Genomic DNA, 17,807 nt, shown 5'->3' on the forward strand with positions numbered 1-17,807 from the left:
ATTACATCAACATGTACAAATGTGTATAATATTACATAAACATGTACAACTGTGTACAATATTACATAAACATGTATAACTGTTTACAGTATTACATAAACATGTATAACTGTTTACAGTATTACATAAACATGTACAAATGTGTACAATATTACATAAACATGTACAACTGTGTACAATATTACATAAACATGTATAACTGTGTACAATATTACATAAACATGTATAAATGTGTACAATATTACATCAACATGTATAACTGTTTACAGTATTACATAAACATGTACAACTGTGTACAATATTACAATAACATGTACAACTGTGTACAATATTACATCAACATGTATAACTGTTTACAGTATTACATAAACATGTATAACTGTGTACAATATTACATAAACATGTATAACTGTTTACAGTATTACATAAACATGTATAACTGTGTACAATATTACATAAACATGTACAATTGTGTACAGTATTACATAAACATGTATAACTGTGTATAATATTACATAAACATGTACAACTGTGTACAATATTACATAAACATGTACAACTGTGTACAATATTACTTAAACATGTATAACAATACAATAGTACATAAACATGTACAACTGTGTACAGTATTACATAAAATGTATAACTGTACAATATTACATAAACATGTATAACTGTGTACAATATTACATAAACATGTATAACTATGTACAGTATTACATAAACATGTATAACTGTGTACAGTATTACATAAACATGTATAACTGTGTACAATATTACATAAACATGTATAACTGTTTACAGTATTACATAAACATGTACAACTGTGTATAATATTACATAAACATGTACAACTGTGTACAATATTACAATAACATGTATAATTGTGTACAGTATTACATAAACATGTATATCTGTGTACAATATTACAATAACATGTACAACTGTGTATAATATTACATAAACATGTATAACTGTGTACAATATTACATAAACATGTATAACTGTGTACAGTATTACATAAACATGTATAACTGTGTACAATATTACATAAACATGTAGAACTGTGTACAATATTACATAAACATGTATAACTGTGTACAATATTACATCAACATGTATAATTGTGTACAATATTACATAAAATGTATAACTGTACAATATTACAAAATTATGTACAACTGTGTACAATATTACAAAATTATGTACAACTGTGTACAATATTACAAAATTATGTTCAACTGTGTACAATATTACATAAACATGTACAACTGTGTACAATATTACATAAACATGTAAAACTGTGTACAGTAGTACATAAACATGTATAACTGTGTACAATATTACACAAACATGTGTTACTGTTTACAATATCACATAAACATGTACAACTGTTTATAATATCACATTAAGATGTACAACTATGCACTTAGCTCATTCAAGTCGCCTTCTCATCAGTGCTACATGAAATTATGTCTGAAAGGCCGCCAAGCGGTACATATATATAGATTTAGCACTATTCAGATTGGGGAGTGAATAGTGTCATTAATTATCTCTTCAGAGGATTAAATGATTCATTTCCGGTTAATCTTACTTCCGGTATATAATGCGCACCTGACGTTTTGGAAATCACAGGAAATGTTCGAAGAATCGAGATCGATAGAACTCGTTTGATATATGGCTATATCATGGACTTGTATCAAGTCCAAATTTCCATCACGATAGTTGATATATACAGTCTGTCCAACATGTGCAATTATATCAACCGTATTTTAATAAAGTCTTATGTATGGAACAGTGTCACATTCTTTCAATATCTACAAAGGGAAGTAACCGACACTCGACAGTTCTATAGGAATCATGTATTTTTTTACAGAATATACAGTAGTGACAGTGTTTACTGTACACGGTACGTGTATTACAACGACAGAATTAGACAGTAGTGACAGTGTTTACTGTACACGGTACGTGTATTACAACGACAGAATTAGACAGTAGTGACAGTGTTTACTGTACACGGTACGTGTATTACAACGACAGAATTAGACAGTAGTGACAGTGTTTACTGTACACGGTACGTGTATTACAACGACAGAATTAGACAGTAGTGACAGTGTTTACTGTACACGGTACTGTACACGGTACGTTATTACACGACCGAATTAGACAGTAGTGACCGTGGTTTACTGTACACGGTACGTGTTATTCAACGACGACCATAATTATACAGTAGTGACAGTGTTTACTGTACACGGTACGTGTATTACAACGACAGAAGTAGACAGTAGTGACAGTGTTTACTGTACACGGTACGTGTATTACAAACGACAATATTAGACCGTAGTGACAGTGTTTTACTGTACACGGTTACGTGTATTACAACGAACAGAATTAGCCAGTAGTGACAGTTTTACTGTACACGGTACGTGTATTACAACGACAGAATTAGACAGTAGTGACAGTGTTTACTGTACACGGTACGTGTATTACAACGACAGAATTAGACAGTAGTGACAGTGTTTACTGTACACGGTACGTGTATTACAACGACAGAATTAGACAGTAGTGACAGTGTTTAATGTACACGGTACATTCTATTACAACGACAGAATTAGACAGTAGTGACAGTGTTACTGTACACGGTACGTGTATTACAACGACAGAATTAGACAGTAGTGACAGTGTTTACTGTACACGGTACGTGTATTACAACGACAGAATTAGACAGTAGTGACAGTGTTTACTGTACACGGTATTACAACGACAGAATTAGACAGTAGTGACAGTGTTTACTGTACACGGTACGTGTATTACAACGACAGAATTAGACAGTAGTGACAGTGTTTACTGTACACGGTACGTGTATTACAACGACAGAATTAGACAGTAGTGACAGTGTTTACTGTACACGGTACGTGTATTACAACGACAGAATTAGACAGTAGTGACAGTGTTTACTGTACACGGTACGTGTATTACAACGACAGAATTAGACAGTAGTGACAGTGTTTACTGTACACGGTACGTGTATTACAACGACAGAATTAGACAGTAGTGACAGTGTTTACTGTACACGGTACGTGTATTACAACGACAGAATTAGACAGTAGTGACAGTGTTTACTGTACACGGTACGTGTATTACAACGACAGAATTAGACAGTAGTGACAGTGTTTACTGTACACGGTACGTGTATTACAACGACAGAATTAGACAGTAGTGACAGTGTTTACTGTACACGGTATTACAACGACAGAATTAGACAGTAGTGACAGTGTTTACTGTACCCGGTACGTGTATTACAACGACATAATTAGACAGTAGTGACAGTGTTTACTGTACACGGTATTACAACGACAGAATTAGACAGTAGTGACAGTGTTTACTGTACACGGTACGTGTATTACAACGACATAATTAGACAGTAGTGACAGTGTTTACTGTACACGGTATTACAACGACAGAATTAGACAGTAGTGACAGTGTTTACTGTACCCGGTACGTGTATTACAACGACAGAATTAGACAGTAGTGACAGTGTTTACTGTACACGGTATTACAACGACAGAATTAGACAGTAGTGACAGTGTTTACTGTACACGGTACGTGTATTATAACGACAGAATTAGACAGTAGTGACAGTGTTTACTGTACACGGTACGTGTATTATAACGACAGAATTAGACAGTAGTGACAGTGTTTACTGTACACGGTACGTGTATTACAACGACAGAATTAGACAGTAGTGACAGTGTTTACTGTACACGGTACGTGTATTACAACGACAGAATTAGACAGTAGTGACAGTGTTTACTGTACACGGTACGTGTATTACAACGACAGAATTAGACAGTAGTGACAGTGTTTACTGTACACGGTACGTGTATTACAACGACAGAATTAGACAGTAGTGACAGTGTTTACTGTACACGGTACGTGTATTACAACGACAGAATTAGACAGTAGTGACAGTGTTTACTGTACACGGTACGTGTATTACAACGACAGAATTAGACAGTAGTGACAGTGTTTACTGTACACGGTACGTGTATTACAACGACAGAATTAGACAGTAGTGACAGTGTTTACTGTACACGGTACGTGTATTACAACGACAGAATTAGACAGTAGTGACAGTGTTTACTGTACACGGTACGTGTATTACAACGACAGAATTAGACAGTAGTGACAGTGTTTACTGTACACGGTACGTGTATTACAACGACAGAATTAGACAGTAGTGACAGTGTTTACTGTACACGGTACGTGTATTACAACGACAGAATTAGACAGTAGTGACAGTGTTTACTGTACACGGTACGTGTATTACAACGACTTAATTAGACAGTAGTGACAGTGTTTACTGTACACTGTACGTGTATTACAACGACAGAATTAGACAGTAGTGACAGTGTTTACTGTACACGGTACGTGTATTACAACGACATAATTAGACAGTAGTGACAGTGTTTACTGTAAACGGTATTACAACGACAGAATTAGACAGTAGTGACAGTGTTTACTGTACACGGTACGTGTATTACAACGACAGAATTAGATAGTTGTTATGTTCCCCCTCATTACATCCATCAGAACATTAAATAATTTAATTCACATGAATAACAAACACATAAATGGGATAACAGCTCGTTGCTCATTCGAAAAGCAAAGGTGTGTGTAACGGTACATTGACCCACGATATATGATCACAATTAAATGTTTAAACTCAAAGATACCGCCATCTGAGTATTTAATGGATTCTTTATGTATCCATACTTAGCTATATCAGACCTCCATCTGCCATGGGCCTTTAAAAAAGACGAGTAGAGACCTGTTGATTTTTTGAGACCTCGGTCGCACCACCGCTCCCCAAACTATGTAAACCAATTTTTTTCTGTCTAAACCTATGGCCGAAAGAGCATCCAAAAGTAGCTCTGTTGCCCTAGTGTATGCTAAAGCCTTGTTCATTTTACATAGCTTATAACTACTGGATTTCTTACAAAAGAAAACTGCGCGAAAAATAAAAGCGTCAGGAATATCAGATATGCCGGCAAGCTCCAAATATCTACACATCGACAGTACTGGACAAGTTACCTCCCCTGTCCTAGCAATAACAACTTTATTTCCTCTCCTTTATATGTCCGTTTTGCTACGTTCAATGTAAATACTCATATAATCCTTGAAAATATTTATATGTTTAACACTCAACTGCGGGATTTCACTAAACCTTAGAAAACCTGCGAATCCTATCAAAAACATTTTACACGGTCTTAGAATTACAAGATTAGTAAGGTCCGATCCATATTTGTCGATTAACTTCTTGATAATGCCTGAAGAAATGGGTTCCTTCTTTCGAATTTCCCTACACACTATACGCCTCGCCCCTTCCATTAACATTAGAAGTAATTTATCCTCACACGGATTAGATAACAAATTCACATCGTGATATGTCTTGATACAATGATAATATGCATTGATGACGGACTCCGATACATTAATTTGAACCTGCGCGCTGATGAAGACTGCTGCTGTAGAAACTGCAGCCGGTAAATAACTCAAACCTTAGCTACACACCAGTTCCTTGTAGACTTGTAGAGGCTTATAACATACTTAAAACATAGCCCGTCTTTGTGTTGATATTGGACTCTTGGCAATTCTATTGTTAAAATATTGGATACCTATAGGTAGCATGCAACACCCCTGTTATTAAAATAGATTGTTCCATCTATCATGCACACATAATCTTTTGTTAACTTATTGGACACCTACAGGTAAGATGTTAACATCCCTGTTTTTAAAATGAACTGTTCCATTCATGCAAACTATTTACCTGTTACACCATATTATTTCATTCAACACCATGTCTTCAGACAGTGACAACAGTGTATTTGTTACCCAGTCAAGTAAAATAGTCCAAAGGCTGATAGTGATGGGATTTTAAGTGATATTCTCGATATGGAAAATGAGGTAAATAACCAAAATTTCACCATTAAAAGTGACCTTTTTTCCGATATCTCTGAAGATTTTGTGACGTTCCGATAGGTATCCATACACTGCAACAAACCGTTGGGAAACTATGCAAGGAAGCTGGATTTAAAGGATTTTATTCAAATCATTCTTTGCGCGTTACCGCTGCTACCAGACTGTATAATGCAGGACTAGACGAACAACTAGTGTCAGAAAAAACTGGACATCGTTCTCTAGCAGTACGATCAAACGCACAAGTGATTTCCAGATGGAAAATGTCAGTGATATTGTGCAAGGAAATATGTGTGCATCTGCAGGTGGCTCTGTGTGTAAGAAACCATGTAGGCCTATTTCATCACCAAAAGGAGACAAAGCAAGGGAGATAAGTGTTACAGCTGTTAATGTGTCATTCACCTTAAAATTTTAAGGAAGACAATTTCTTCTTGTGCACGTGTTTAGAAATTCTATGTATCGAGGTAACTTATTGGACTGGTACAGGTAATACAGGATTCCCATGGTACATACCGACATATATTGGATTTCAAACACAAAAGTTTAAGTAACAGCTATGTTTTAAGTATGATAGAAGGAATTTGGTCCGCGGCTGATTTGAATGCTGAATCGTCTGACGTCCGTATCGACCGTATTACGCTCCCCATATCCCGACCGTCCGTAACCGAAGACTTCGACGAGGCTCTCTGTAATAAAGGATGCTTGAAATAACAAACAACTCAATATTAACACAAAATATCCTTATAGCCATTGTCTAAATAGACCACAAGAGGGACTACATGCATACGCCAATATTTTACGAGTACACGCACAACTTTTGTAAAAATGTGACCAGCAGAACGGAGTCCGAAAGGAAGAACGGTAAGCTCAAAATAACTTAATTTGTTCTCTTTTTTCCAACAAAAACCTAAAAATTTCTAATGCTCTGAATGAATATCAATCTGAAGATAACCACTTTTGGGATCAAATTTATACATATATAGTCACCTATTGCATAATGTAAAGCCTCGTTTACACCCTCAAATTTGACCTTTACTTTTACGTGTCTCAAAGCAAGGACTAGTCTATTTTCCCCGTACTGTTAATAGAAACCGTCAAAGGATCGTAGAAAAACGAATGCTTTACTTTTTTTTTTATACAACCAATCTTTAACAATTCAGATATAGTTTCAACTACAAATTCAGCGTTATTGACGGCAGCTCGGTTATTCTGTCAAATTTTTTAACATGGGTTACTTACAAAAGGAATTTTGTAGCCTTCTTTTACTGTGTTCAATATAAAACTTGGGAGTTTTTAAATCATCTTGCCAATACAAAACATGGTTTTTTAAACATGACTTTACCGTACCGGGACTTTGCTGATACCCATAATCTCTACCTTCATTATACTCAACTTTATTAGTGCCTTGTGTGCCTCGTCTGACGTCTTGAACCTCCTAACTTCGATGCGAAGTTACCGGGGACGGTAGTTTGTTGTGTGCCGAAATTCCCGCTGACTGCTGTGGCTGAAGGCATGACTGATGACGTTGGGCAGTTCCTCGGGTGACCGGGTTGTCCACAGCAATAGCAGAGCATGTTTTTTGCCCTGTAAACATTCTGTCCATGTTGTTGTCCATATGCTTTGCTAAAGTCACGAAAAAAGTCATCATTTGGCACAAAAGCTCCAGCTTGACCCAACTGTTGACCCCTGTCTGCTGGTTTCCTTTTGTAAGGTTTTCCGCGACCGACATTAGCTCGCTTCCTAACTGTCCTGTTAACGACAGCACGTAACTGGATCGCGTCGTCATTATCATCAGCGAGAGGATGATCCAAGTACTCATGAACAGTGTCCCACCCATGACGATCGGCAATTTTTAATAACTTATTGCGATGTTTTAGTGCGTCACTCTCCCCCTTCGGAATCCTCTTAAAGTCCTCCTTATTAAGCGAATTAAAAGTGCTTTACAAACTAGAAAGTCCCGCTAGCCTCTCTGTGTTGAAATTAAACTGTAGTTTATGACCTTCATGTTTGAAATCATAAGCATTTGTTCCTGGCTTATTCACAGACACTGTGGCGCACGTGCCCCACACACTGTTAAGAATCTCAAGAGTCTGTTTTTGTAATACTGTTTGTAAAGTTGTACTAAACAAGGCTACGGCGTCCTCGTTACTTACAATGGTCTCGTTAATCCCAGACTCGTCAACTACATGTACTGAGTTAGTGTCCTCATGGAGGGAAAGCAACTCGTCGTCAGTCTTTGTCTCGATATCCGCCATACCAAGCTGTTTAAATCAATGTACGTGGTTATGTGGTGAGCAACGAACTCGAAAGAGCGCACTATCCACGCGCGTGCCTTATATAGCCCTACACCACCTGACATCCACCCCGATGTCCACCCAGGTGCGCTATACACACGAATACTTACGGAAACAACCGAATTTAATTTCATTGAAGTCCCCGATGTTATTCCATCCGGAACTCTTTGGGGAATCATTTCAGACACAATACCCGATGAGTTCAGGATGGCGTTATCTATAGTTTTCCTTAATATATGGTAACTGAGTCCGCACTCCATATGACACACCCACCCGCGACTCAACACAATAACCACCACCACCCGTCCCACTTGCGTCATTACACCTCTCAATTAACTTCCTATTCTCTAAATCTAAAAATAGCCTTCTCCACAAATTGACTTTTTTTAATGCGGAAACATTATTTGGCATTTCCTTTTTAAAAGACTCTGAAAACAACGGTAATTGGTATCTTTTATCAATAATATCCAACACAGAATTGGAGCTACCAATATCTTGCCAAAACTCTATATTCTCCTTCAACAGGCCCCTTACGAGAATGTCAGCTTGACCATGTTCATATTCAAAATAGTCATCTGTAAATATATTGTCACAATAATTGGAATACTGATCTTGTATGACCTGGTCCTCTTTTGAATCCACTGTATCACTGCGATCAAACAGACTTTCGGACTATCCATCCGGAAATGGGTGTATTCTCCACACGCGAATCAGGCTCCGTGGGATGCGCGTTGTTGGCCACGAAGAAAAAGCTGGTTCCCATCACCATTACCAAACCGCCCATTAGAAGCAGCACACTAAACCTGACTTGCCGAACCAGCTGCAAAACCTGCACTAGAATGACCATATTTAGCACGCTGTTTCCCTGGAACGAATTCCTTTTTCTGTCGTTCTTTCAATCTTTTCACTGCGTTTCCCTCTGCTCTTGCGATCTTTCAATCGTCATCTGAATCGCCAGCTAACGGATTAGCCACATATTCCTTTACAGTGTCCAAACCGGCATCGGAGGAGTCCGCAATTTTGGTTAACTTATTGCGCTTATTAATTTCCCCAACTGTCTGAGTGACAACCTCCTCACAGAACTCTAACTTCCCAACCGATATTGCCCACAACACTTGATTCAAATCTTCCAAAATGTCAGCATTAAAAGAATATTGCTGTTTGTTACCCTCACGTCTCCATACTATATCCTTGTCATCTTTTAACTTTTTCAACTCTTTGGACACGTCCTTACTGGCTTCTATATTAGACAACCTGGTATCAAAATACTCCCTAAATTCGTTATTTTGCTCCTTCAGCTGCTTCAAGATATCATTTAAAGTTACTCCACCTACTGGCTTCTATATTACACAACCTTGTATCCAGATACTCCCTAAGTTCGTTATTTTGCTCCTTCAGCTGCTTCAAGATATCATTGAAAGTTACTCCGCCTATATTTCCACTATTTTCGTCACTTTCCATCTCACTAAATTTCAGTCTGACCGCCGCTACCTGTGTCGCCTAAATGACACGTACACGTTAAGGTAACACACGGAAAGGATTTGCACGTGCAAATCACAAATACTCACGCCACCTATTGGCACGGCATAACATAGAGAAAATAATTCCCACCCGTCAAACGGTTGAACTTATATATGCAATTGGTTGCCTTCGATTTTGGTTATGAAGCTTAATTGATGAATGGGCATTTTCAAAGAATTGACAACAGCATAATCTAAGAAACTAAATAATGTAAATATGTAGTACAGTTTGGTTTAGTTTGGTTTGTTTTTGTTTAACGTCCTATTAACAGCCAGGGTCATTTAAGGACGTGCCAGGTTTTGGAGGTGGAGGAAAGCCTGAGAACCCGGAGAAAAACCACCGGCCTACGGTCAGTACCTGGCAACTGCCCCACGTAGGTTTCGAACTTGCAGCCCAGAGGTGGAGGGCTAGTGAGAAAGTGTCAGGGCACCTTAACCACATGGCCTCTAGCAAAATTGTTTTTATTCTGTAGAAATTATATATAAGTATGTATATATATATAACAACTTAATATTGTCTCTATTACTTTAAGAGTGGTCACTGCAGAAGCAAATTACTGTTTTCTGACTGAATTTAACAAAGCGCAAATAAAAATAAATGTCGCCATATCTTATTGTCACGGAACTTTGGGTCCTGAAAATGTGTAATTGTATAATTATAGATTCATAAGTATATATGATGATATAATAATCAAAAGATTGTATTTTCTCTATATTTTATTTCATTGACGATGATGACCTTTAATTTCAGTTGATTTTATTTTATTTTATTTTATTTTTCAGATTATAGCACTTTCGTAACAATAGTCAAAAAAATATAAAACGTCCAATTAACAGAACAAAGCTAGGTAAAGCATTTCGGTGATCTGATGTGTCGCTGTATACACATCTTTCTATGAAATTATAGTTGAACTTAAACAGAACAATGCCATTCTGAAAGTCTAATTCGTAACAAAGTTCGCACACAGAACTGTTTAGTCAGACGTAGCGTTCATCGAGAAAGAAAGTCAGAGACTATGTATAGTCCTAACCTCCGGGTATCGTCGTTACTGGAGGAAATGGCCTCCTTCAAACATTCCAGTATACGTTCGAATAATGACTGATCCCGTGATATCTTGACTGATTTGTAAATTCTAAGAACGTAATAGCACGCTAGCAGAAGTGACGGTATTACAACCGGAAATGCGTTGCCGACGATTTCTTGTAACCGATCAGGAAGGAAAAGATATGTGTTGGTATCGTAAATGTTCAAGGAGGACTCTCCTTCTGTCGATAGGAAGGAATCCCGAATATGATAAAGACTTTCATGGAAATGGTTGACCTCAAACAAAAATGCTGCATAATCCACTTTCAGTGATACATCCGATTGACAGGAACTGATGGCATCTTTGAAATATTCTAGAGACTGTCTGTGTATTTTGGCATGTTCTTCCGACGAGTTTTCCAGTTTCCCTATTACATGATATAGTTTGCCTAGATCCGAATGTAACTGGTACTTCTCTGTGTCTGTCTTATAAGCTTTCGCGCGGAGTTTCAGTTTGGTCAAATTGATAACCCCTTCAAGTTTGAGGAGTGCAGAAGAATGTTGAACACGTTTTGTCCTCAATGAATTCGCGATTGGTTTTCCACCAAACAAGGACGAATCGATCTGTAGAAGAGCCCATGTTTTGTCGCAGTCATAGAAAATCATGAACTCGACAAGTCGTCGAACACAGATCGGAAGTCGCATGTTGTCCTTGTTACCACGACCTATCATCCCAAACTGATAGTCACTTTCACGTTGATATTTGATAAGTATCATTATCCACATTTCCAGAAAGTAAAACGATAGCTTGTTTGGATTTTTTGTTGGCTCTATACGGTACTTAGGATATCGCTTCCAATACGCTTGTATATACGCGAGGGCATACTCGTGATGAAGAAAGGCACTTCTATCTAACAAATACATGCAGTCATTCACGACTGGTGTCCCTGCATTGTCTGGTTGACAATAACCGTGCATGAGACAAGCTGCAATATTTGCCAGTTCTGTACAAATTCTCCAAATCATTTCCATGTGGGAGTCCTTTCTCTGAAAGTACTGAAGTATGTTTTCGAGCAGGCTGCATGCGGAATGAAGGCCTGCCCGTGAAAGAGACCAGCCCTCCTTCTTAAACATGCTCTGGTCCTGACCTAGTGGATGGTCAGTTGTCTCATATTTCACAGCTGGGTCGATCTGGTCTATTTTTGATGAACTAGTCAAATGTCTGAGTATATCTTCAGCCAAGTACAGATAGTTTACATGCGTTTTGTTTTCTATCTGGGATAAAATTGTGTGAACTATGCTTGCAAAACAAAAGTTAACACACAGGTATTCTAATAACTCGTCCGAACGGCCTGATGTTATCATTTCTATTGGGGGTTTCTGGAACTCCATAGGCATAACGGCCACGTGTTGCAAAAATTGGGCAAGTCTTGGTATTAAGGTATTTCTCAACTCAACAAGGCCCTCGATGGCCCGCGCAAACGTCTCGTCTTCAAAGTGATCGACAAGATTGTTTTCTGCAATGAAATAGTTAGGAACAGTTTTGGTGGTCAGGAATTGAAGTAATTTTTCCAAAAGGCTTCGGATATTCTCCAGATTGGATGATTCCGTCCATGTGCTAATTTGACGTTCTTCACAAAGCCAGAAAAAAGTCGTTTTAACATAGTACGACGAAATACATTTTGTTTTCTCGTTCGATTTGATCAGCGACTTTGCGATCTGATATGCAAGGCGTTGGTTTTCAGATAAAGACAATGCTAACATTTTTTCAGCCTTTGTTGAAGATAACCTCCATTCATAGGGTCGTAAACAGCTACTATGTGACCCAATTGCAACCAGGTGACATCCTTGTTCCCGGATATCTCTAACTAGGGTGGTGCCTGGCCACTCGCGATTCATTACCCGTGTGAAGAAGTTGTCCAAACGCTTTGGCCAAGAGAAACATTTGACACCGAAGACACAGTCAATTGAAACCATAACACCACTGTTTGCACGAGACTGAAATGTAACAGAGGGACCGTTGAAAGTCGGTGTTTCCATGAATATGAGATTGATTTGACCTTTCTTGCTTTGCGTTATTGACTTTTCCAGTTGCATCTTTAATGTTTCGCTTGATAATCCAGTATTCTGTATTAGAGACATTTTGAGGGTCCCGGTGTCCGCGAGTGAAACAACTGTGGGGGGTAGCATATAGTAATACCCCGGATGACTGGCTTCTACTAATTGATAGAGATTCATGTCTGGTTGTGTTTCTTGAACTGAGTTCTGGACGTCTGAAACAATATTATAGTTATCAAATACAAACATCATGTCAATGTCTGTACTAACGTCAGTCGCCCATTGCGAATCAGCTTCCGGTCTACTGAAATACGGGAGATATAGCCGCTCAGCATGGCTGCCACATTTCACCACATCCACGTTCAGGCGGTTACCGTAGGCAACAGCCTCCTCTGCGATTGGCCGGTAAATACTATCTACAGAGTAGCTCTTGACATTGGCAAAGTCTATGGCGTGTGTGAGTAGTTCACCTATCGAATCCGCGGTTGTATTCATTCTCAAGCTTAGTTGATAAATATTTCTCCCTCCCTATCCATTCAATTAGTTCCAAGCAGGCGTTGATCGGTTGATTCTTCTTTTAAGTAGATTGTCCTGAAGATATAAAGCATATGTATCAAATTGCTGACTAAAATAAGGTATATTTCCGATGTACGGCTCGTTTGAATTTTAAATTTCTTAATAACCTCTCGAGACAACATTATAACAGAAGCACGCTGTGATGTACTTTTCTGGTATAGCATTTTCCCTGGTATATCATTCCCGATAACCTCGTGATACAACCTCATCAGAGAAGCACACTGTCAGATACTTTTCTGGTATAGCATTTTCCCTGGTATATTATTCCTGATAACCTTGTGATACAACCTTATCACAGAAGCACATTAGCAGACACGTTTCCTGGAATAACAACCTTAATCACCTCCCGAGACAATCTCATCACAGAAGCACAACGTCAGAGACTTTTCTGGCATACCATTTCGGGACCAACCCATCACAGAAACACGATGTAAGATATTTTCCTTGTATAGCGTTCTTCATAGTAAAACATTCTTGATAACCTATCGAGACAATCTCCTCTCCGAAACACATTGTCAGATATGTTTCCCTTGTAGAACATAGTTACCATTTGGAAAGCACCCTTGCAGAGCATATCGCCAAACAAGAATATTCGAATTAGGTTCTTCCTGTATAAAGTGACCTTTTGAGACAGCCCTGACTGAGGCATATCGACAGCCATATTGCCAGTATAGTACAGTAACCATTTGTGACGCCCTACTTTAATTTTATTACACAAAGAACCTCTGACTTCCTCTTTATAAAGCACCTCGCATATATACGACGTCAATGCAAACCATATCATTTACAAAAAAATTCAAGACTACATAAAAAGCGTCAATTCTGTTCATAGGCATCAACATGTTTGTACATAGTAGCTTGAAACAATCTTACTTCAATCATACATAACACTAGATATCAATGTTTTCATAATCGTATGGTTAATTGACTTATACATACATTTGTGTATTCGATAAACTGGCTTTTTGTGATAAGGTACATGTATATAAGTAAGAGATCGACCTTACCTCTAATTGTACGGGGTGGTCTGCATGACAGCTGGACCCTGCAGCAGCAGCAGCAGCAGCAGCTTCATTGTACATGTTATCATGGCTGATAGCACGCCATTACACTGCACAACTACACATAAAAATAGATTACGCAGAACTGGTTTTGTTCAATAACAGACAGCATATGTGCTCGCGTGTTCACTGTTCTGCATCGCCAGGTTAATTCAAAGGAGTATTTAATACGCATTTACGGCGGAGTTCACGTTTATATATATATATATATAATGCATTGTGTCTACACATACGGGACCAGTTCTGGCTTTTTTGTAGTATCGTCAACTTCACTGTTTCTTCGAAAGAAATTTGACTTGATATTATTAACACCGTCAGATTTTAGGTTTTACTTTCAAATGCTGCCTGTGACGTTGCATGATTTCAATACCACACTCTGTTGAGAAATCCTTTAAGTGAGTTGTGGAAATATATATTACATGTAAAACACCAATTTAGTACTGTTGTACGTAGCCACATTTCTACCAGGCAAGAATGTCCTAAAACTTTAATATCCAATATGTATTCGGACATGAATTTCTAGCGGATAGATCTTATTTTCTGAATTTGTCTACTTTCATTTTTTTTTTTTTTTTTTTTTTTGTTCAAACAATTTTATCGAATATCAGACTAACGCCTGTAATCTATTCAAACAAATAAAAATGATATCAGATATACATATAAACTATGATGAAAATGAATATAGATATAATTATGTCTATAGTTCATATATAACCTTTTTTTATACCTATCCGCCAGCCATGGTTAACATCCATTCTAATATCTTATGTTTTTTGTTTTCATATTTTCTATGGCATGTTTAAAATTATTTATTCACTTGATTAAGTTTCGAATACTTCAGCATGATAATTAAACGGATTCCGAAAAGATTCATTACAAAATCTAACAACCGACTTGAAGGTGAGCATGCTAGTTTTAATGGTGTTCCCGTATGATTAAATAATCGTATGACAATCGCTGTTCAATCCTGTTGTTTGGACGAGTGTCAGTCTGTCAGTGCTATGTCGAGGGAGAGCCAAGGATGCCAACAGCGACTAGACATTCCCCACCCGCCCTCCATCAATACCCCATTCCATTTAGTGTTTAATTGGCCTACGCGAGACTCGTTATTGCCTTTCTCGTACCCCAAACTCTTTGCCACACAACTGATCACCTAATAGTCCCTTCCCTAAGAGAATTACTCTACCATACTCAGTATAGATATTGAACTCAAAATGTTACTGACAAAAGTTCGAAATAGAACTATGGTAAAAAATATTCAGCGATCAATGAAGATAGGACAAATCTTCTATGAAAATAATTGTGCTAATAGCATTTCAAACATAAAACATAAAACTGTGACCAGACGCTTGATGTTGTTTGTTGGTGTCTGTCCGGTCAAGGGAATTATTACTCAAGTCATATTTCCAGTTCCAGCTTGTATTGGTCTTCTCTTAATATGGGACACGTATGACAATCTACTGATGTTATCCTTTCTAGCTCTCGCTTCACTCTCTCAATCTTGGACCAGCATGACAACCTACTCCTGATGTTATCCCTTCTGACTCTTGCCTCTGTCTCTCCTGCTACTCCTACTGTCTTGCTACTCTGCTACTGTTTCTCTCTACTGTTCGTACTGTCTCCTCTCTGACTCTCCTTTAGTTTTACTTAAGTTAGGATTTACTTCAGATGCAAATTATTTGACTGATGTTTCTATTGGTCAACTACATGATATGGGTGGGCTTATCTTCCTGAGATGGACAGCTATTAGGTGGTCCATTGTCCACTACTCTGTCCAGAGTTTCCCAGGCTAACCCATACCTTTTAATTATGCTTAATGATGCCAATCCCCCTTCTTCTTTCATCCAGCTTCCTGCCTTCCTTTTACATCATACATTATCTCACAATAGCACCCTGTTCTTAACATTCTGTCTTCCATTCTCTCTCTTTTATCTGACATCAATCCATTTATTCCTTTCTTTAAATATCTCTGATTATACAACATACCGTCCTCACATTTTCCCATTCCATACTGTCATAAAACATAAAAAAGCGTTTTTGTCATTCCGAGATAAAAATTTAATCATTTATGTAAAAAGCACGTAAGAATGCTACTTATTAGTCAGATAAAGTAGTATTTAATTGACAAAATTATCATGTTTCGGAACATATTATAAACACACAAAAACGTCGCAAAATGTCTTACTTGAAAGAATGAGTTTTGTTAGTGGTGTACCAGTTTCTTTCAGCTTTAAGTTTGAAAGTGGTAGCCAGGAATAATTGCACAATCTGGCGAACATGTAGGCAAGGGACAATCAGGCAATCTGCACCTGTTCTAGAGTTCAATGTTGAGAATCAGTTGGTCTTCCCCTTATTTAGGATTCATTTGTGTGTCCTATCCAACAATATACAGCCCAGACCTTCTCAAGATCAGTTTTCAATCCACTCAAAAGGCATCCACACCATTCCTTAGAAATATCACCATTGTTTTCATGTGTCTCTCACATATAATGATTTATCTCTAATAGTTGTACTATGTTTCCTTACTGATCTTACTTATCATCAAGTATTCATACTGCAATAGTATCAGGATCTTTAAAGTCAAATGACCGTTAAGGCCCATGGGCCTCTTGTTGGTTTTAATGAGAATTAGTGTCGGAATAATAAATGTCTTATCTGTCACTGACAACGCCTTCCTAAGGAAAATAAAAAAGAACCAATTATAATTTCGCATTTAATGATTCAGTTTACAAATGGGTTACAAAGTAATAGATATATACATGTATATACTTATTGACAGTGCTGAATCGTACATGGTCAATACACTAAGATACAATGGTCAAAGACACCTTACACTACATTTACACTCATTTTCAAATCATTTCATTTGTAGCACCATATATTTGTTGACATCTGCGATCAATACTAATACCTAAGATATTACACTAAAGACTAAAATCATTGTTTCGAGTAAATATAATGTTCATAATACATGTCTTTACTCATTTATTAATATTGGCACGTAGATTAAACAATTGAGAATTGGTATGACTACATGTAACAGGTATGAAGTAAGGCAAGAGCTAAAATAAACTTGGCTGTATGGCAGGAACATACATGTATGTACGTCCCTTCGTATGGTAAACATCCATTAGAGTATATGATCCGGGTATTTCGCTACATGATGTACGACTGCCTACATATAATTTCTAAATATGTAATATATATGCATTTTCATGAAATATACATGTACATTTCTGTATATAAGAAAAATACATTCTATTGTGAGCACATTGATATCAAACGTACCCTTAGG

At 37.5% G+C, this 17,807-nt stretch overlaps 1 protein-coding gene across 1 annotated transcript; it reads right to left on the reverse strand.

Annotated features, from left to right (window-relative positions):
• Positions 1–10,495: 10,495 nt before the first annotated feature.
• LOC117335160 lies at positions 10,496–14,572 on the reverse strand. The gene is made up of 2 exons (XM_033895118.1): positions 14,459–14,572; positions 10,496–13,466 (listed from the first exon to the last, which is right to left on the reverse strand). The coding sequence occupies exon 2, from the start codon at positions 13,368–13,370 to the stop codon at positions 10,785–10,787; it is 2,586 nt and encodes an 861-aa protein (XP_033751009.1). The 5' UTR covers positions 13,371–13,466; positions 14,459–14,572; the 3' UTR covers positions 10,496–10,784.
• Between the last annotated feature and the right edge of the window lie 3,235 nt (positions 14,573–17,807).

The sequence above is a fragment of the Pecten maximus genome, chromosome 9 (assembly GCF_902652985.1).
Source record: "Pecten maximus chromosome 9, xPecMax1.1, whole genome shotgun sequence".
NCBI lineage: Eukaryota > Metazoa > Mollusca > Bivalvia > Pectinida > Pectinidae > Pecten > Pecten maximus.

Excerpts from the sequence above, each read along its gene's own strand:
- LOC117335160 (XM_033895118.1), bottom strand. The coding sequence starts at position 13,370 with ATGAATACAACCGCGGATTCGATAGGTGAACTACTCACACACGCCATA.